General features: G+C 49.2%; 1 protein-coding gene and 1 long non-coding RNA gene across 4 annotated transcripts in view; one reads left to right on the plus strand and one right to left on the minus strand.

Moving 5' to 3' along the window:
* The window catches only part of LOC145722453 (uncharacterized), a 388,135-nt gene that overhangs the window by 14,859 nt on the left and 352,583 nt on the right, over positions 1–20,693 (plus strand). For 2 of the 3 annotated variants that reach the window (XR_014146754.1, XR_014146756.1), the window contains exon 4: positions 11,203–11,294. This is a non-coding gene — a long non-coding RNA (uncharacterized LOC145722453). The remainder of the gene's footprint in view (positions 1–11,202; positions 11,295–20,693) is intronic. The other variant, XR_014146755.1, reaches the window with a different exon arrangement.
* SLC4A9 (solute carrier family 4 member 9) lies at positions 8,224–20,169 on the minus strand. The gene is given in 21 exon segments (XM_081825745.1): positions 8,224–8,332; positions 8,689–8,841; positions 9,456–9,629; positions 9,883–9,951; positions 11,379–11,451; positions 12,075–12,253; positions 12,401–12,562; positions 13,978–14,091; positions 14,221–14,409; positions 14,636–14,694; positions 15,585–15,847; positions 16,022–16,155; positions 16,318–16,492; positions 16,662–16,778; positions 16,974–17,128; positions 17,503–17,590; positions 17,847–18,004; positions 18,155–18,210; positions 18,628–18,741; positions 19,014–19,246; positions 19,516–20,169. Coding segments are annotated over 21 exon segments (2,964 nt in total). The 5' UTR covers positions 19,761–20,169; the 3' UTR covers positions 8,224–8,278.

The following is a 20,693-nucleotide window of genomic DNA, read 5'->3' on the forward strand; positions in this document are numbered from 1 at the left end:
CCAGGATCATGACCTGAGCCGAAGGCAGTCGCTTAACCAACTGAGCCACCCAGGCGCCAGTTCTGGTCCATTTCTTAAAATGGCCTAAAGTCTTCAATGACTTTTAAGAACCAATAATTCTTGGGGCGCCTGGGTGGCTCAGTCGTTAAGCGTCTGCCTTCGGCTCAGGTCATGATTCCAGGTCCTGGGATCCAGCCCCACATCGGGCTCCCTGCTCGGTGGGAAGCCTGCTTCTCCCTCTCCCACTCCCCCTGCTTGTGTTCCCTCTCTTGCTGTGTCTCTCTCTGTCAAACAAATAAATAAAATCTTTAAAAAAAAAAAAAAAAGAACCAATAATTCTTCTAGGCCACAGTCCCATGTGGTTAATTAGAATAGGCTGACATGAAATAAATCAAACTTAAAGAGAAAAAAAACGTAAACCAACACAGTAACAACTACTACTTTGCCACATACACCACATCTACCTCCACATACACCTCCACCTTGGCCTGAGCCCTGTCCTTCTTTAGGCTATTACTGAGTCATTAGGGATTTAGTCAGTAGGAGGGGGAATTTAGGGGTAAGTCATTATACCATGGTTTGAGTCCCCTCAATGCCATTTACTGACTATGTGATCAAGCAGGTAACTCTCCTTCTCTGGACCCTCAGTTTCTGCATCTTTAAGATGAGATGATCTTCCAGCTCTGTGATCCTGTGGTTATTAATAAACAAAAGATAGGTCAGGCTGGAGCTAAGGACTCTGTCATAAATGTATTCTCATTGAAAAGAGCAGAGGAGGGGCGCCTGGGTGGTTCAGTCAGTTGGACATCTGCCTTCGGCTCAGATCATGATCCCAGGGTTTGGGATCGAGCCCCACATCGGGCTCCCTGCTCGGTGGGAAGCCTGCTTCTCCCTCTCCCACTCCCCCTGCTTGTGTTCCCTCTCTCACTGTCTCTCTCTCTCTGTCAAATAAATAAATAAAATCTTTAAAAAAGAAGAAGAAGAGCAGAGCAGAGGATCTGGAAAGGGAACACAGCTCTAGTTTGCATCACTATACATTATCACCTTTGGACATGGATATAGTCACAGGAGATGAACAAACACAGGTCTCTGAAAACAACCTGGAGAAACCTCTCAAGACTGTGGCTCTTCCCTTGGGTTCACTTAGCTGTAAGGTTCCCGGAGTCAGTATTGGAGAATTCCCTCAGTTCTTGCCCAGCAGTTGTAATTCCTTTGGTGTTGGAGGCCGTAGAGGTTTTTGACCTCCCTGTTGTGACCCTGCTAATTAGATAACCAGGCTCTGCCCCACCAATGTTTTTATTTTTTTAATAGATTTATTGAAATATGATTCACAGACCACACAATTTACCCAAAGAGTACAATTCAGTGGCTTTTATTATATTCTCAGAGTTGTACAACCATCATATCTACTTTGGAATATTTTCATCAGCCCTAAAAAGAAATCTTATACTCCTTGGCTGTTATCTCTCAACACCCTCCCCCGACCCCACCAAGTCCCCAAGCCTTTGGCAACCAAAAGTCTAATTTCTGTCTTTATAGATTTGTCCATTCTGGATAGTTCACATAATGGAATCATACAATATGTGGTCCTTTGTGACCAGCTTCTTTCACCTAGAATGATGTTTTCAAAGTTCATCAATGTTGTAGCATGTATCAGTGTTTCATTCCATTTTATTGCTGAATAATATTCCACTGAATGGATATAACACATTTTGTTTATTCAGAACTTTGGGTGGTTGAGTCATCTGAGTTGTTTTCACCTTTTGACTATTGTGAATAATGCTGCTATGAACATTGGTGTAAGGTATCTGTTTTCATCCCTGTTTTCAGTTCTTTGGGGGCATATACCTATGAGTGGGATTGCTGGATCCTATGATAATTCTGTATTTAGCTTTTTGAAGAACAGAAACTGTTTTCAATGTTGCTGCATCATTTTACATCCCCCGCCAGTGATGTGTGAGGGTTCCAACTTCTCTGCATCCTTACCAATACTCATTATTTATAGCCATCCTAATGAGTGTGAACGGTATCTCACTGTGGTTTTGATTTGTGTTTTCTTGATGGCTAATGATGTCGAGTATCTTTTCAGGTGCTTATTGTCCATTTAATATATCTTCTTTATTTTTTTAAGCTTATTTATTCATTTTTAAGTAATCTCTACACCCAACATAGGACTCAAACTCATGACCACAAGATCAAGAGTCGCTGGCTTCTCCAACTAAGCCAGCCAGGTGCCTCCCATTAATATATATTCTTTAGGTAAAGGTCTATTTGGATCCCCCCACTTTTTTTTCAGTAAGCTCTGCACCTAACAGGGGACTCAAACTCATGACCCTGAGATCAAGAATTGCATGCTCCACCGACTGAGCCAGCCAGCTACCCCTTCTCTTGTATATTTTTAAATTGAGTTATTTGGGGGTGCCTGATTGCTGGTAAGCTGGTTGAGCAGCCAACTTTTGGTTTTGGTTGGGATTGTGATCTTAGGGTCATGAGATAGAGCCCCAAGTTAGGTTCCATGCCAGCAGAGTCTGCTTGTCCCTCTCCCCCTGCCCCACCTGCCTCAAGTAAATAAATAAATAATTTTTAAAGTTTTTTTTTTTTTTTAAGATTTTATTTATTTATTTGATAGAGACACAGCAAGAGAGGGAACACAGCAGGGGGTAGTGAGAGAGGGAGAAGCAGGTTTCCCGCTGAGTAGGGAGCCCAACGCGGGGCTTGATCCCAGGACTCTGGGATTATGACCTGAGCCGAAGGCAGAGCCTTAACTGACTGAACCACCCAAGCCCCCATCTTCTTTTTTTTAAGATCTATTTATTTAGAGAGAGAGCAGAAGCAAGGGAGGGGAAGGGCAGAGGGGGAGAGACAGTCTTAAGCAGACTCCACGCTGAGTGCAGAGCTCCACATGGGGTTTGACACAGGGCTCCACATGGGGCTTGATCTCACGACCCTGAAATCATGACCCTGAGATCATGACTCCAGCTGAAATCAAGAGTTGGATGCTTAACCAACTGAGCCACCCAGGCACCCTTTCTTATTATGGAGTTGTAAGAGTTCTTAATATATTCTAAATACAAGTCCCTTATCAGATATATGATTACATGTATTTTCTCCCATTCTGCAGGTTGTCTTTTCTCTTTGTAGATAGTGCCATTTGGAGGACAGAAGTTTTAAATTTTTGATGAGGTCTAATCTATTTTTTTATTTTGTTCCTTGTGTTTTGGTATCATATCTAAGAAACTATTGCCAAATCCAAGGTCATGAGGATTAACACCTGTTTTCTTCTGAGATGGTTTGGCTCTTACATTTAGGTTTTTGATGCATTTTGAGTTAATTTTTGTATGTGATATGAGGTAGGGGTCCAACTTCATTCTTTGCATGAAGATACCCAGTTTTCCCAGAACCATTTGTTGAAAAGACTATTCTTCACCATTGAATTGTCTTGGCACTCTCTTCAAAAAATTTATTGACCATAAGTGTGAGTGTGTGTTCCTAGACTGTCAATCCTGTATGTATTTCCAAATGCAAGTACCACACTGTCTTGATTATAATAGGTTGGAAGTAAATTTTGAAATCAGAGACTATGAGTCCTACAACTTGGATCTTCATTTTCAAGATTGCTTTGGCTATTCTAGGTTGGCCCCTACTATTCTTACCCCAAGGGACAAGGCCTCATCCACACTGCCTCTTCCAAGGTGTTCATTATGTAGCCTACCATACTGATCCTCATTTTTTCCAACCTCACCTTGCAGTGTTCTTTCCTTCACTTTTCCACTGTAGCTGTATGGGCCTTCTCAAACATTCTGAAGTCCTTCCTGCCTGAGGGCCTTTGCACTGATATTCTCTTGGCCAAAAATGCTTTCCTTCCACTCCCTCTCTCCCCCTCTCCCCTATTCCCAAGGCTGACTTCTTGTCATTCAGGTCTCCGCTCAAATGTTATCCTCTCAGAGAGGCCCTTATTAACCCTGTCTAAGGTAGTCACCCACCAAACCCTCCCTCTTTATTGCATTATGCTGTATTATATAATAAATAGTCATATTTATATCATTGTATTTATTTATTTATTTTCTGTCTCCCCCTACTAGAGTGGAAACTTCAGGAAAGCAGAGACCTTTTCTTATTTCACATTGAATTCCTCCTACACATAGGAATATAATAGACTATACTACCTGGCATATAATAGACATTTAATATGTATTTATCTATTGAATGAATGAATAAATTGATCAGTCAAGCCCTGGACAGCCCCTATAGTGGGATTCAGCACCAGGAAAAGTGGTAAGAAGCAGTGAACTGACCTTCACACCAGGGTTATTTTCCTTGTACTCACCTTCTTCTCTCATTTTCTACCAATCAGCAATTCCTCCCTTCTTTTGTTCAAAGTTTTCCCCTAGATCCTCTTCCTAACGTCTGTCTACATTTGAGAAGTAGATACAGACACATTCCTGCCTTCCCCAGTCTCTGCTCTGGGTTGCTCTTAGGAAAAATGACCAAAGTTGTCTCCGATCATAGTATATATGGACAAGTGCATACTCACGTCCATTTGCAAAGATAAAAATTTATAATGTTGGGAAGCATGAGGCACTGGACAAGGAGACAGAAGAACACAACTAGGAAGATAAGAGCCCAGAACCTCAGAGAAAATCAGAACCTCAGGCCAAGAGTCCAAGAATTCATATTATGACAAAATTTGATTCTAATACCCACAAAAGTTTGAAAACCATTGTCCCGCATCTACAGACTGGAAAAGAGAAGACCTACATTACTGATAGGGAGAGATTTTCCCTGGGGCTTGGGAGGCTCTAATAACCCACTATACAGCCCTAGGTTTTTCATCTAAACATCTTAAAGAATGTTATAGGCGTCAATTAACCCTTATAGCACCCTAGAATCTGGGCTCTTGGCCCCATTTTACTGACAGAAAACTGAAGCCTATGGGTTAGAGCCAGGAAAGGCATGCTGCAGGCTCATATGGCCTGGACTGAGCAAGCTAAGGACTAAGATTTAAGCCAGAGCTGACCTCAGTCTTTCCCTTATGACAGTGGTTCCCAATGTGGGGACTGTAGAGCACTTAAATTCATGTGTATGTTTACATGTCTTGGCTGCAAGCAGATGATAATTTAGTTGGTTCCTTGTCACTCAGGTCTCAGCTTAAAGGTCACCTACTCAGAGGGGCCTCCCCTGAACATCCACCTCAAGCAATCTTCTCCCAGTCCCTGTCATATTACCCTGTTTGATTTTCTTCAGGGTACTTGTCATTATCTCAGATAATCATATTTTTTCTTTGTTATTTCTGTCCTTTAGTATAAACTCCATGAAGTTAGAAACTTTATTTGATGGGACATTGTTGATATTCACTAAGTATTTGTTCAATGTTAAAGTAAGACTAAATGAAGATGTTTTCAACAATATGTAGATGCTGCTGAAATGGGCAAAATATATAATTATCTAAGTTTAAATTATACTTTTGGCATATATTTCTCTTGATCAGTAGATACTTAGATATAATTTTAGGAGCCTTCTTTAAAGATTTATTTATTTATGAGAGAGAGGGAGCGCAAGTGGGAGTGGGGGAGGGGCAGAGGGAGAGGGAGAGAGAGAATCTCCAGCAGACTCCTTGCTGAGTGTGGAGCCTATTTGGGGCTCTCACAACCCTGAGATCATGACCTGAGCCGAAATCAAGAATCAGATGCTTAACCAACTGAGCCACCCAGGCACCCCTAGGAGCCTTCTTTAAAACATTAAAAAAACCCATCAGAATTTCCACTTCTGGGGCACCTGGCTGGCTCAATTGGTGGAGCAAACAGCTGTTGATCTCAGGGTCGTGAGTTTGAGCCCCACCTTGTGTGTAGAGATTACCTAAAAATAAAATGTAATAAAATAAAAAAGAATTTCCACTTCTGGCATTGTATAGATTAAAATTTCTGAACAACCTTCCTAACTAAAAAACTAAAATGCTAGATTAAATATAATTTTTAACTTTAGAATTCATAGATGAACTGACATACACAAGTGTTCTCTTTTTGCTCTTTAATTTCACTCCTAGGTATATGCTCTAAAGAAATTCTTGTACTTCCAGAAGACATTTTATATACTTTTTTTTTTAATGATTTTATTTATTTATACATGAGAGACAGAGGCAGAGGGAGAAGCAGACTCCCCACGGAGCAGAGAGCCTGATGTGGGACTCGATCCCAGGGCCTGGGATCATGACCTGACCGAAGGCAGACGCTTAACCGACTGAGCCACCCAGGCGTCCCTTATATACTCTTTTGTATATATGGTATCTTTTTCAGATTATTAGGTTGTTCATTCTATGCAGGTTACAAAAAGAGAGGTAGATATGTATGTACTGGCATGGGGAAAATATTCAGTGCATATCAAGTGACAAGCATGTTGTAGAACTCAACGTATAATCTCACTTTAATGAAAATATTAATGTGTCCCTTGAAATAAATTTGAACAATATACACTAAAATTTGGACACTGATCATCACTGGTATGGTTTTCATTTCAAAACTATATTTCTATAGTGTTTTAATATTTTGCACTAATCTCATTCACTTTTGTGATAAAAAAACAGTAAGGATTATTTTCATATGTATAAAAAACTATTTTAAATAGATGAATAATTTTTCTAGAAAGATATTTTCCCCTTTTGCAAACTGAAAAGAGTTCGCTAAAGACCCCTAATTCTGTAAAAGAGAAATTTGTGAGGATAGAAAGTTCAGATTGAGAAGGGCTTCCAGGTCCCTTTAATGGGGTAGAGAGTGAATGGGGCCTGGTCAGTCCCCCAGGCTTACCAGCAAACCTGCTTCTTCCCTGCCACTCTCTCTGTCTTTTTTTTTTTTTAAGATTGTATTTATTTATTTATTTGACAGAGAGAGAGCACAAGTAGGCAGAGCAGCAGGCAGAGGGAGAGGGAGAAGCAGGCTCCCCATTGAGCAGAGAGCCCGATGCGGGGCTCAATTCCAGGACCCTGGGATCATGACCTGAGCCGAAGGCAGACGCTTAACCAACTGAGCCACCAAGGTGCCCCATCACTGCCACTCTCTACCCCCTGCTCAGGAGGGTAATGGAAATCTTGGCCAGCTGCCCTCCAGTCCTGCCCCATTGGTTCCAGTCGACTGAGAATATGGCAGTTACGCCAAAGGCTAACAATATCCTGACTTCCGAGTAACACCTATGAACTGAGAGAAGACATAGTGCGGTCAGAGCAAGTGCACAGGGGCACAGTAGGGCAAAGAATACTGCAAAGGAGCTATGGGGGATATGGAAAGCCCAGGAGATCTTGTTCTGGGATAGCTGCTGAATTGCCCTCTAGAATTTTCCACTGCAAATGGTGGGGCTTCTTGGGCTCTTGAGCTTGGAAAGCATGGATAGAAGGGTTTCTGCGGCAAGAAGAGAATTTAGCTTATCAAGGGGGAAAAAAATGCCAGGCTTTTGCACATGCTGCACCCTCTGCCTAGAACAAGTCCCTCCACCTTATTCTGGCCATTCTTCATTCTTCAAATTTCAAGTTATGGACCACTTCCTCTTCTCCAACTCCCACCACCCCACCTTCACCATCCTCCAAGAAGGGCTTAGAGGTCTCTCTGCTCCCACAGTTGATGCTTGCCTTAGCCAACACTATCCCACTCCAACAACTCCCTATTGGCCTTTCCCAGTGGATTTTAAGCTGATGAGGTCAGGGACCATAATTATCTTACTTACCACTGTATCTCTGGTATCTAGATACTCCTTAAGTATAGTACTCATAAACTGTTTTGATAAATGGATGAATAAAAATGGAAGGAATGGCAAAGTGGGCAAGTGACAGAGAATCCCTCCACTTGTCTGGAGTATGGTTCTCAGCAGCCTAAGGGAGTGGCCTCCAGGGCAAAGGAAAGCAGCAGGGAGCTTTATCCTCCCTCCCTCTCCTCCCCACTCCCTACCATTCTTTTGTCATTATACCCCTTCTTCCCCAGCCCTGCATCTCTACATCCAATTTGGTGTGAGCTTGAGCTCCCTCTACTGGCCAGACTTCCATGCCATTGGGGAGCCAAGCCCAGGTACCCTCCCTTATTTCATTCCTCCCTCTGGAGAGACCTTTCTATTCCCTCCCCTACTTTGGAGTTTGTGAGGAACTGGAACATGAAGGGAAATCAGGGGTAGCCAGCACACCGGAGGTTTCCCAGGTCTGAGCCCCCACCTCCCCATCCTCGACCCCAGGGGCACTTCCCTCACATCCTCACCTCATGCTCAGTTTCCTGGAGTCTCTATTCCTAAACTCCTACTCCAGCTAATTCACAGAGATATTGATTTCTGGAGCCCTTGGCTGATACATCAGCTCTGACTGCAAAAGAAAGATCCCAAGATGAGTTGGGAATAGACAGAGACAGAGCAGAGAGAAAGGGGCCCAGAAAGTGAAAGGATATAAACCCACACTGAGACAAAGATTATGGTTGAAAAAGACCACCAGAGCTGTCCCCAGACCTTTCTACCCCCATGGATTCATAAACCAGGGCCCCTGCCCTCTAAAGAAAGATTTCCCTCACCCCTTCAGTGTACCTATGTCCCCCTAAGGGGAATTATTGTGTTAATCAGATCTTCAGGCTTAATAGAAATATTAGACTTTAGGGATAACTCCTGGACAAAAGGGCTCTCCCCACCCCTGCCCCCTTCTCCTGAGAGGGCCCATCTGGGGCTCACATCTTCACTGTCACCACTGAGTGAATATTCTGGCTCCAGCCCCTTCTCAGGGATGCTTCTTTCCTTCTCTGGCATCAGCTCATCCAGCCAAAGTAGTTCCTGTGGTGAGAAGACCCTCTCCAGTGCCTTTCGGACCCCCACCAGGCCCAGCAACTGCAGGGATAGAAACAAGACCCAGGGCTGTCAGCAATAGCAGCAGAAACATGAGCAGCAGTAGCACTTATTGAGCACTTCCTGTGTACTAGGCATTGTGTATTGTTTCATTTAATGCTAACACATTCCTACAAGATAAATATAATTGTTCCCACTGTATAGAGAAAGAAACTGAAGCCCTGAGAGTTTAGAAACTTCCCAGAAGTTACACAGTTGGGATCCGGTAATCATATTAGTGCTACTAGAAAGCCCAGGGCTCTTAACTTCCTCAGGCACTAAGGATAAGGCCAGAAATCACCAGTGTCATCGCCTCACTGAGTAACAAAAGTGCCAGTATTGCCTCTCCCAGGGCCTCGGTTTTCTTTTGGACTTTATATCTCTGTCTGTGGTTGGTCAGCCAAAGAGGTTGTAAATGGAGTTGAATCAGGCATCCCAGGATTAGCCTATCTGTGGGCATCTCTCAGCCATCTTTCTCTGTCCCAAGATTCCCAACCAGGCAGAGTCAGGGCAAGTGAGAGGGGGAGAGTCTTCCTCCTGTGGAGGCTTTGGCCACCCTCCCAGGCTCAGAGTCTCCCAGGTTCCCTGGGACACTACCCAACCCTGCCCCAAGTCACCATGAGGGGGAAGATGATGGCTGCAGGGGTAGACTTGATTATCCAAAGCAAACCCAGGCAGGCAAGCTGGATAGCTGTGAAGAGGTGGACCCTGCTCAGAGGTACATGGCGCAAGAGCAGGAGGTCTGGCTGATGTTTTGCTGGCATCAATAATAGCTGTACCCTCTTTGTGAACTAGGGGAACAAGAAGAGGAGGAAAGCAGGGTATTCAGCCTGGAGGGTGTCACTGTTAGCTATCGAAGCCTAGCGTGAGGGGGCGGCCAGAAGTCTCCCTTGGCACCCTCCCCATTCAGAGCATGGCAGCAGAATCCTATGCCCAGGAGAGTCAGGAAAAGAGGATAGGAGAGGACTCGGCAAGTATAGGCAGGAGGTACCAGCAGGAAAGAATAGGAGGAGTGGGACTGCATGGTAAATATAATGGGCTCACCTGAATGCTGCTAATCGCTGCCACCCCCATGTACAGGAAGATGCCATAGAGCACAGGCATTGGGATGAACTGGTGGGAAGAAGTGGAGAGCTGGCAAAGGAGTTAACTCGTGCCAGCTGCCCAGATGCCCCCCACCCCCCACTTAGGCTCCAGCCCCAGCCTCCAGCATCTACATGTAAGCCTACCCAGCCTTTTCTGTTCCTTTCCAACTGCATGCCTGATACTGAATCCTCAAGACAGTCAGAAGAGGTAAATTCTGTAATTGTTTCCATTTTACAGAAGGGGGATTGGATTGGCCTACTTCTCCAATCTTATCTATCACGTTCTTCTTTGCTCTCTCTGTTCCTGCTATATGGCTTCCTTTCCTTCCCCCAACATACCCAAGTTTATTTCTACCCCCTTGCAAGCCCTTTGCTTTGCTTTGCTATGTCCCTCCACCTAAAATGTCCTTGCTTGACTTTCTTCTCACTACTCAGGCTTCTCACTCCTCATCTCTTGACATCCCAGAAGGGTGTGACCTTTCAATCTAAAGTAGACCTCTTGCACTCTTAATCACCTTACCCTCTTATATTTTTCATTAGAAGTAATCACTATCTGAAATTATCCTATTTTATTAATTTTTTTCATCTGTCTCTTCTCACCAGAGACTATAAGCAGTAGATGGTCTCTTTTGATCACTACTATATCCCCAGTCTTTGGAACAGTGCCTAGCATATGGTTTATGCGCAGTAAACATCTGCTGAATGAGAGTCACCTAGTTAGTAAGCAGTTGATCTGGTCCATCTGGCTCTTTCAACTACTCCACTCTCACCCAGCTCCATGACCTTTCCCTCCCCAAACTTCTCCTCACTGGTGACTGTTGTATGCCATTCTCCATGCCCTCCTCGATTGCTTTGCTGCTTTGGCTTGTTGAAACTTTCTGTGATTACCTGTTACTTAATTTTTGTTCATGTGTGTATGTTGCTGATAGGGACTTGGCTCCACATCTCTTTTCAATACTCCTGCCCCTTCCTGCTCCCCACCCGCTTCTCCCAAGTGCCTAACAGAGCCTTGCGCATGGCAGGTATTCTACAAACATCTGGTAAGGGAGCAGTGAAGGGGTTTTGCCTCAAGATTTTTCTGGGGCGTGATGATCACACTTTGTTGGGAGGCTGGAGCAAGGGTACCATACCACTTGGCCCATAGGGGAAGGTGGCATGCCCACACCCTTCTCCACTGGGTAGAAAGCCCTCTGGGTAAGAGGTTGGGTTCTCAGATGGACCTGAGAAACTAGCTCTCTTGGTGATCTTTTGTAAGCTGCTTAACCTCTTTAACCTTCAGCTTCCTCATTTGTGAAGTACGGATGCCTTCAGGGTTCATGGGAGGATCAAATGAGACCAAGTGTGGAGAAAACAGCACATGCCTGGTGCACAGTAAGTATTTAGCCAGTGTCAGTTCTTGCTTGCTTTATTATTAGTACTGCCCGGCCCGGCCCCTGATGCCAGGCGAACAGGTACCTTGAGTACAGGTGCCAGGAAGATGGAAGTTCCTGTGAGGATGAACACCACCAGGCCTGTCAGCCTCTGCTCCCTGTGGTACAGAGAGGGAAGAGTTAGCCAGGGTCTGGGAGAGCCCCCAGGGGGCCGGACTGGAGCTGCGGACCAGATACTACTACAGGCACTGGCAGGAGGGAAGTGGAGGGATCCCCCACTAGCCACCTGGCGAGGAGGGGGCCTTAGCACGGTGTGCAAAATTGGTGGAGAGGAAGGGGCACGGCACTTCAGTTTGGGTGTTCCAGGCCTCACCATCAGCTCAAGCTCATAGGCTTTGATTTTGATTTTGAAGGAAAGTTAGCAATTTTTACACTGCCATAAAAACTTCTCTTTCACAGTTTCACAGGGGGGCGGGGGGGCAGGGGGTATTTAGCTGGCACCTCACCCTCGCTCAGCCCTGGCTGCCTCTGCCTTTACATCCATGAGGCTCCTCTCGAGGGCCCGCCCAATCCCACGGCCGAAGGAGAATGGGGGAAGATCTGACACACCCATCTCAGCCCAGAACCCATCCATTCACCCCACTGCAGTGCTCATGGAGCAGTGAGAGAGCCCTCTGGAGTCACCAGCTTAGAATTTAAGCTGTCCAAATAAGTGCTTTGTATCCCACCATACCACCTTACTGACCACCTCTCACTCTAGCCTCCTGAATACTGGCCTCACCTGATCCCCAGGAAGCTGCGGGGCTCCCCCAGGGCACAGGCTCTGCTTTCTCTCCGAAGACTGTCCATGTGGGCCAGGGAGATGACTGTGGCTGAGACGTACCAGGGTAGCCCCAGCACTGATGTGAGCAGCATCAGCATAGCCACACAGAAGAGGTCCAGGTGGAAGCCAGCTCCCTTCTGCAGGTAGTGGTGGAGTATTGAGGGTGAAACTAAACCAGACCTGGGCTCTCTCTCCTTTGGAGTGGGAGAGGGAGGTCCTGGACCCCATCCTGGAGTTTCTGTCCCTTGGTCTAGGGACCTAGGGTCTTACCCGGCAGGCCTTACCCGCAGTTTATATTCAGCACGGTTGAGGATGACCGCTGTGATCTGCTGGTCCATGAAGATGAGGATAGATAGCAGCAGGGCAGGTAAGGCTGCTGCCACACTTAGCCACCAGGGGTTGGCTCCAAAAGGTGACACCAGCCAGCCACGCCCAGGGAGTGTGGGCTGGGAGAGGGTGTTCCATGGACAAGTTAGAGAGGGTCTCCCAAGAGTACCTCACCTGCACACCCCAGCATTGGCATTCTTCTATAACCCCTTACCCCCGTTCCAAGACCCTAGATGATAGGTAGGAGCAGTATGTGTGCATGCATAGCTGGTTCAAAGCATCCCAGGGTCTTAAAAGAGGGCAGAAGGAGGGGGACCACCCTGGGCGTTGGGCTGGAGCCAGGGGCTCTGGACTTTGGTTCTCAGGGGCCCTCCTGCCCTGCAAGAGGAGGAGATGGAAGGAGAGGCCGGCCTATACTTCTTGATGTACAGAGCCCTCTCCCCTAGGCAACCCCCCCCTCCGCCCAACCAGGGTGGAGCGACTCAGGCTCAGACCTGCCTTGATCTGGGGCAGGCGCAGGGCTGGGTGTGTCTGCATCTGCTCTGATTATAAGCGTCTTTGTGGGGGAGGGGACCCCAGTTGTCGTCTCAGATTCTGAGCCACTGAGGCTACCCAACTGGAGTCCCCCTGCTCTCCTGTCCTGGGGGAAGCTGGAGAGAAGGTCTCCAAATGCCCAGGCAAAGTCTAAGTGCTAAGTCAGTGCTAAGTCTTGTCCTGTGCACTGTCATGCCCTTGGTAGGGAGCTCCAGCTTTACCAGATCAGAGCCGGCAACTGGGGGTTCAAAAAAGAGAGTGGGGGGGCACCTGGGTGGCTCAGTCATTAAGCGTCTGCCTTCGGCTCAGGTCATGATCCCAGGGTCCTGGGATCAAGCCCGGCATCGGGCTCCCTGCTCGGCGGGAAGCCTGCTTCTCCCTCCTCCCTCTCCCCCTGCTTGTGTTCCCTCTCTTGCTCTCTCTCTCTCTCTGTCACATAAGTAAATAAATCTTTAAAAAAAAAAAAAAAGAGAGAGTGGGGAATAGTGGAGTGGGTAGGGCCAACCTATGACAATAAGTAACATTTATTAAGGTCTTGGTATATATGCCAGTCCCTGCACTGTAGTAAAATGCTTTACATCCATCTTCTGTGAACCTCAAGACAACTTATAGAGTAGGAACCATTGTTATTTATTATTTCCATTTTATAGATGCATAAATTGAGGCTCATTGATGAGAGATGTGGGTTAATTTGCCTAAGGTTTTACAGCTAGGAAGTGGCAGAACAGGATCTCAAACCCAGGGCTGGCTGAGCAGAACTCATCCTCTTAACCCCTAATTTATAATAATAGCTGCCATGTATTCTGTACCACTGTGTCAGCAGCAGTACCTCATTAATCCTCACAGCAGCTCTGTGAGGTCATTATTATTATCCTTTCTATTTTATAAGCGAGGAAATGGAAGCTCAGAGGAAGAGAAGCATGGGATCTGTGCATTTCCTCCTCCAAGGTCCTGTGTGCTGGCCCTGCTCTCCCCTCTGTCCTATACTCCCAGCTCTCACCTTGAACTCACTGGGCACCGTGAGCTTTGGCGTGGCCAGACCCAGGAAGGAATCAAGGCCACAGCCCAGCAGCATGGCCAGGACTGAGGAGAAGTCACCGAGCACTTTGCGCACCTGGCCACACAGTGGACACTCGTCAGATTCAGGCCCGCCAGCCCCCTCCTTCTTCACCCTTTCCCATGCACAGACATGGCCCAAGGCCAAGAGCCAGTACTCTCCGACAGAAAGAGAGGTAACACTCACCACAGAGGGGAAGAAGCGGCTTGCCTTCACATGCTTGAGGGCCGTGGCTAAGAGGAAGGAGGTAAGGAAGAGGAGGAGGGAGAAGAAGGCGATGTCTGGGACTGTATGGCAGCTGGGGCCGCGAGGCTGGCCTCCCCTCCGGGCACACTCAGGTGGGGGCAGCAAGGAGGCATTGACCAGGCCAAGGTCCTGTGTGGAGGGGGTCATCAGGGATGGGGGTGGCGGAATAAACACTGGCTGACACTCACTGGGACAGCAAGGGCCCAGGATAAGAGGTCTCCAGCCACAGCACAGGTCTGGGCCTCTGTGACCAATGAGGGTTTCCCTAGCCTATGGGGTGGGAAAAGCGGGGCACCACCGACTTCTTTGGCTCCCAGCCTTTCTTTCCCAGACCCTCCCAGGAACAGGCCCTCACCATACTTGAGATGTCATCTCTGTCTTTTGGTTCTGTCTTCGTCCACTGAGACTCATTTCCTGGGAAGCAGAGAACAATTTGGGTATATGCCCCTCCCCTGGGAACCTTCTCCAACCCCTCAGAAGTCTAACCTCATGGGTCCAAGTAAACCAGAGAGTTCTTAGTTCTGACTCATCTGTCTGCTGACTCCAATTGCTACCAAGTCTGCGCTCCTCAGAACATTGCCTGGTCCCTTCACATTCCTTACCTATCTGTATCCCTGGTGCCAGAGACAGGACTGGCCAGAGCAGATGCCTAACAAATGTTTGCTTAATGGATGAGTACACCAATCTATGGGTTTCTACCAGGACCAGAACTGGTTTTGTTCATGTCCAGCAGAGTCTGGCACTCTTGAGAGGACATCTCTTCCCCATTCCTGCTGCTTCCTTCCACATGGAGGTATTTGTGCAAAAGTAATATGCTGAGTGGCTCTCCCCCTGAGTCGTCACTCAGACTAGGGAAAGAGCAGCAATTTATTTGACTGGTGAGTTTGAGAGAAGCGCTGGGCATGCCTCTCCCTGTCCCCTCCTCTCCTCACTCTTGGGAATAAGCTGCCTGCACTGTGCATACATTTAGCTTTGCTCCTCTGGGGCAAGACTGGACAGTCCCTGTCCAGTGCAGCCATGACTGGGTGCGTAAATCTATCTAATTTAGGTTTCATTGTTAGGAAGCCCATTCCCCCACAGATATAAGCATGTTCTTCGATCAGCATTGTCAGAAATAAAGACAATATTGGGCCTGCTCTGTTACTTCTCAATTGATCCAAAACCAGAGGGGAAAAGTGCTGCTGGTTTTTGGGTAAGTATTCAGGATTCTGCTGAACTTAACAAGGGGGGGATAGCAAGGGGACAACCCCTCCCCCTCCTGCATCCTTCCCCATCTTGCCAAACTCCCTGTTTCCCTCACCCACCTCCCAGGTCTGGGTACTGGCAAAAGCAGCCATAAGCAGGATAGCCAGGGCTCTGGATGGGATAGGCACTGGTCAAGCTCAGCATTTTGCCCACAGCATCGTAGATGAAGATGAGGCTGATGAGGGCACAGAAGCCTTCTTCGGTGAAGCGGGTAAAGTAGCGTACCAGCACGCTGGCCTCTGTGGCCACCAGTGCCAGGCAAAATGTGGCCACCCAGATGCCCACCCACAGGCGGAAGGGTAGGTAGTCCAGGCTGTAATCTCTGGGGGGGGGGGGTGAGACAGACAGGAATTGGCAGAGCTGTTCTGCTCTCCACTTAATCCAGGTTAGGTGCCCCTGGAGCCAGACAGTTTCCACCCTCCCCTACTGACCCAGCCAGGACTAGGCTGAGAGTGTGGCTAGTGAGGGTCTGGTGACAGTCAGGGCATTCTCCTACCTACTAAAGGAGAAGAGCAGGCGCTCGAAGACCAGCACTGGCCCCGTACTGCTGAGGATGGTGAGGGGTTGGCCAGCCATCAGGCAGAAGGCAGCCCCCGCCACTGCAGTGCCCAGGAAACTCTCCAGCACCCCCTAGAAGCCAGCAGGGAACCCTGTCCGCACAGGACACTGGGGTCCTCAGCACAGCAACCCAAGCTTCCAGGGAAGCCCACCCATTGTCCCAGGGAAGGGTAAAGGGCATGGCGGGCAGAATACCAAAACTTGTGCCTGCCCCCCTCATGCCTCCCCACTCACCTGAGCACCATTGGTCGCTTCCCCCAGCAGACCCCCAAAAGTGATGGCATTAGTGACGGTGGCCAAGTAAATGTAGAGCACGGCCGAGAAGCACTGGGGATGTAGCGCGTCCAAGAAGTCGCTGGGGTACCATGAGGCCTTCCGGCGCACATCCTGGACAAGGCCCCCAAACAGCCTCCCAGCCATGGTTTGTCAGTGATCCAGGTGACCCCACCCATGCCTCTATCCCCACTACTTTCCCTGGGACTGGGTGATCCCCTCCACAGTGAGCATACGCCTCTGTGCCCCTGTGACCCCTGCCCCTCCCTGTACCCTTACCCTTGCTCTCACCCAGCTCACCTCACCTGCCTGTCCGCTGTAACTCTGGGCTGGGTGCCTGCGGCCAGTGGCCATACCTGTCCTCAGCCAGGGCCCCATGCCGGGCAGAGGAGCCCTGGACCTCCCTCCGTTGTGAGAGGAGCCTGAAGAGAATGGGAACCCAGGTTGCCTGAGGATCTCCACCAGAACATGACTGGGCACCCTGCCCCCTGGTGGCTGCTCGTGTCTCTGCCAGCAGGCTGGGAATCCAAAGATAAGGTTCTATCCCTTTCCTGGAATCCCCTACCCTCCTCAACAGTGGGAGTGGACCCAAGGTCTGTGGAGAAGCCCCCGTATACCTTTTGTGCTGGGAGGGCAGACATTTAGGTGGGGCAATCCGGGCTGTCGGGTCCCACCGACCTGGAGGGAGCACTGTCACCTCCTCTAGGAAGGCATCCAAGGCTGCCAGAAGGTCTTGAAGGTTGCTGGCCCGACGAACTGACCACTGGAATTGCTAGGGATAGGGGCACAAAGGGGCAGTAAATGCAGATCTGGACCCTTACGTGCATTTTCACAGTCTCAAAGCTAGACACAAGTCAGATAGGCAGACAAGTCATTCAAGTATTCACTCATTAACGCACGCATGCGATGAGTATTGGCTGCCTACTATGTGCCAGCACGGTGCTAGGTAAGGGGGCTCCAGTGGCAGCCAAGGAAACCTCAGTCCTCATGCTCATGGACACAAAGCCACACTCTGCCTCATCGCTGTATTCTGTCACACATGGAGAGTCCGCACGTGCATACTCACTGACACAAGTCTATGTGTGGGCATGTGCACGTGCGCACGCACGCACACACACACACACACACACACCCTGCCCAGCTCACCGGGTCACTGAGGAGGATGGCCACTGCCCGGCCCATCTCATGGTAGCCCTTTCCCAGTGTGGAAGGACCAAGGAGGAGGCAGAAAAATCTGAAGAAGGAACCAGGCCCCAGAAATATGAGAGGCTGCTATCCCATAAGGCAGCCCTGACCTCTTACCTCCCCACCAGCCCCCATACATTTTCTCATGTGCACACCTACTTTGCAGCCCTGACCACTAGCCCCCCCCAGACCCCTTAGCACTATCCTGCACTCACCCCCAAAAGAACTGGACCAGAGACCTCCCAATCCCCTCCCTAGTGAAGATCCTTCTGGTTTCCAGAACCCTCGACTCTCAGCAGCCTTACCTGCTGGGAAGGGGAACCTCAGTGAGGGGTCCCAGCACCACCGGATCCCGCAGGCGCACAAAGGCCCCCAGGGGCTGCGCGAGGAAGCCCAACTCTCCTGCCAGCACAATTCCTGCCTCAGCCCCTGGAGGCAGCTTCCGTCTCAGGGGGTTCTGACGCTGGATGGGTTCAAGGAGACACAAAAGATGAGAGCTTATTTGGGGAGGCGGATGTCGGCAGAATACTGATTGATAATGAGGCCAGTGGAGGGTGAACCTCTGTTAATCCCTGACCCCTCTCCCAGCCCTGCCCAAGGAAGGGCCACAAACCTGTTCCTTCAGTGGGGCTTCCTCACTGTGAGAAGCCTCTCTTGGATGGGCAGACCCTTCAAAACAGAATTAGGCAGTGACTAAGAGCACGGGCTTTGGAGGTGGATGCACCAGGGCTTCCTGACCAGCTTTACCTCTGGCAGACTATGAAAACTGGAGCTTCCCCTCTCTGAGCCTCAGTTTTCTTATCACTAAAATGGGGCTAATTGTGGTACTACCTCACAGGATGGTTGTGAAGATTAAATGAGATACTACATGTAAAACTTTTGGCACAATGCCTACCAAAAACATCCCTTCCCAGAACTCTGGCCCCTCCACTCTTCTCCCCTCACCATTACCTCCACTTCTCACCCATGAGACCTGAGTTGAGCTATGAGCCAAGGCTAGGCTGGTCTAGGTCCGGAAGGGGGCAAGGGGTCTGGGACCCTCCCACCTAGGGCTTTTGGTCCTGGGCCCAAGGACAGGCCTCTCACCCTGGCAGGGCCTGGTGCCTGTGGGCTGGATGAGGTGCTGGGGTCTCTGCAGCAGCAAGGCCTGCAGCTGCCCTCTCAGCTCTGGGCTCAGCGACTCCACTCTGGTCACCTGTTCTGAAGAACAGAGGTGGGGCTCTAACCCTTTCCTGAGAGCTCCCTGCCCCAAAACTTCCCCTTGCCCCTCTGCCCAGGTCCCTTTCCATTCTGGGGGTCTCAGGGAACTTGCTCCTCTACTCTAGTCTTCCATCTCCCCCCGCACTGTGACAGGTAAGGATAATCCCTAGGGTGGGGTGGGGTCAGCTCTGGAAAGTTCTAAGATTTGGGGGGGAAGTCCTGGGGAAATGGCATGGCCGCCCAGGCCCTCCCTGCAAAGGCTCCCAGCGTACCCACGAGCTCCAGGAAGCTCTGAGCTGGACAGTCCAGCAGCACAAGGCCCTCGGCCAGTAGGCTGCGGAGCTTCTGAAGGCTGGGCAGTGCCAGGGTGGGCACATGAGGAACACTCCACCGGCCCGCACCCACCTCCAGCTTCTCCTCAAACAGCACCCACCTGTGGTGGAGAGGAGTGGACTATGTTATTGGGGCCATCTCTCCCAGGCCCAGGAGTGGGGACACAGGAGAGGCAGGGAAGGTAGGGCAATGGGGGAGTCCTGGGCCCAGTGGCCTCTTCCTGGGCATTAACCCCTCAACTGGGGTCTTGGGGAACTCAAAAGTAGATTGCATAGAAAGCTGAGCATCATGGAGGGTGAGGGTCTGAACTGGAGAACACAGAGAGGAACTCCTGATTGGGGGTTAGAGTACCTCCTCACACAGGAGGAGCTACGGATCATAGAGGAGTCCCCAGCTGGGGAAAGGGAAAGACCCCATAAAACTGCCCTGGGTCCCACTCACCTGCCCGTCTCTCTCCACTCCAGTGCCTGGGGCCAGCCCAGTAGCTCATTCAGCTGAATGAAGAGCAGAGGGTCCTTGGGTACCCCCAGTTCCCCTCTGTCTGTGTCTGAGGGTCCGTCAGGGCTGGGGCCAGAGCCAGGGCCACTGTCCAGCTCTCCTGTGGGCACATTTTCACAAGCACTGGAGACCTCAAACTCCTCCTGGCCTGGTAGCTTCATCTTGGGGAGGCTTGCACAGACTTTCATGGACTGGTACAGTCCTAGGTTTTGAGTCCAGGGGCCCTCTGGCTGGCTACATTTATAATGCAACCCCCCTCCCCCCGCCCGGCACTGCCCCAGCAAGCAGCGCAACACAAACAAGCAAGGCCTGCTGACTCCAGAGCCAACCGGGTCATTCCCTTTCCCACTTGCTTTCCCCAGCCCTTGCTGCCTGAGAGTGTTTGTTAAGACTAACCTGATCTTTCCCAGGCTCTCCAGAAATGCCCAGCCTGGAGCCAAAATGTTGTGTGCATTTTCTGTGGGATCAGGTCTGACCCCACTGTGTTTTGTGTAAATTAACAGGAGTAAGTCACTGGCCTGGGTCTGAGGACTGAGACCCTCAGATTATCCTGCCCGCTACTCTGTATCAAATACAAACACCAACCCCCACCCAGGACTGTTTTGGGTGTCACCAACACACCCTAAGGGCACCCATTTGGATAAACAGAGACCTAATAAGTAACTGGATCTGTGGAAGCCAGGCTACTGTAAGGGAGACACCAGGCAGAGTCCCAGCTCATTAAAAGGCAAAGGAGGCATTGGAAGGAGAACACAGGGCCTGAAGCTTAAATTCCTTTGTCCAAGCACACCTGGAAACTTTCCAATTTAGCTGTGTCCCTGGGGTCTGCCCTTCTAACTCAGCCAGGCAGTCAGGGCAGAGGAGCCAACTAGAGTGTGTGTATGAAGGAGTTCCTGGAGCCAAAAGAACAAAGGAGAATGTGGTCTATTAGCAAGTCCTGTTGGCTCTACCTTCAAAGTAAACCCAGCATCCAACCACATCTCCCCACCTCCCACACTTCTACCCTGTTCCAAGCCTCCGTCCTGTCTCACCTGAATTATTTCAAGGGCTTTCTAATCTCTTGCAATCATCTCCCTGCTTCCACTCTTCCTTCCTTGCCCAAAGTTCTTTTTTTTTTTTTT

Source organism: Leptonychotes weddellii, chromosome 7 (assembly GCF_054177405.1).
Source record: "Leptonychotes weddellii isolate Sample4059 chromosome 7, ASM5417740v2, whole genome shotgun sequence".
NCBI lineage: Eukaryota > Metazoa > Chordata > Mammalia > Carnivora > Phocidae > Leptonychotes > Leptonychotes weddellii.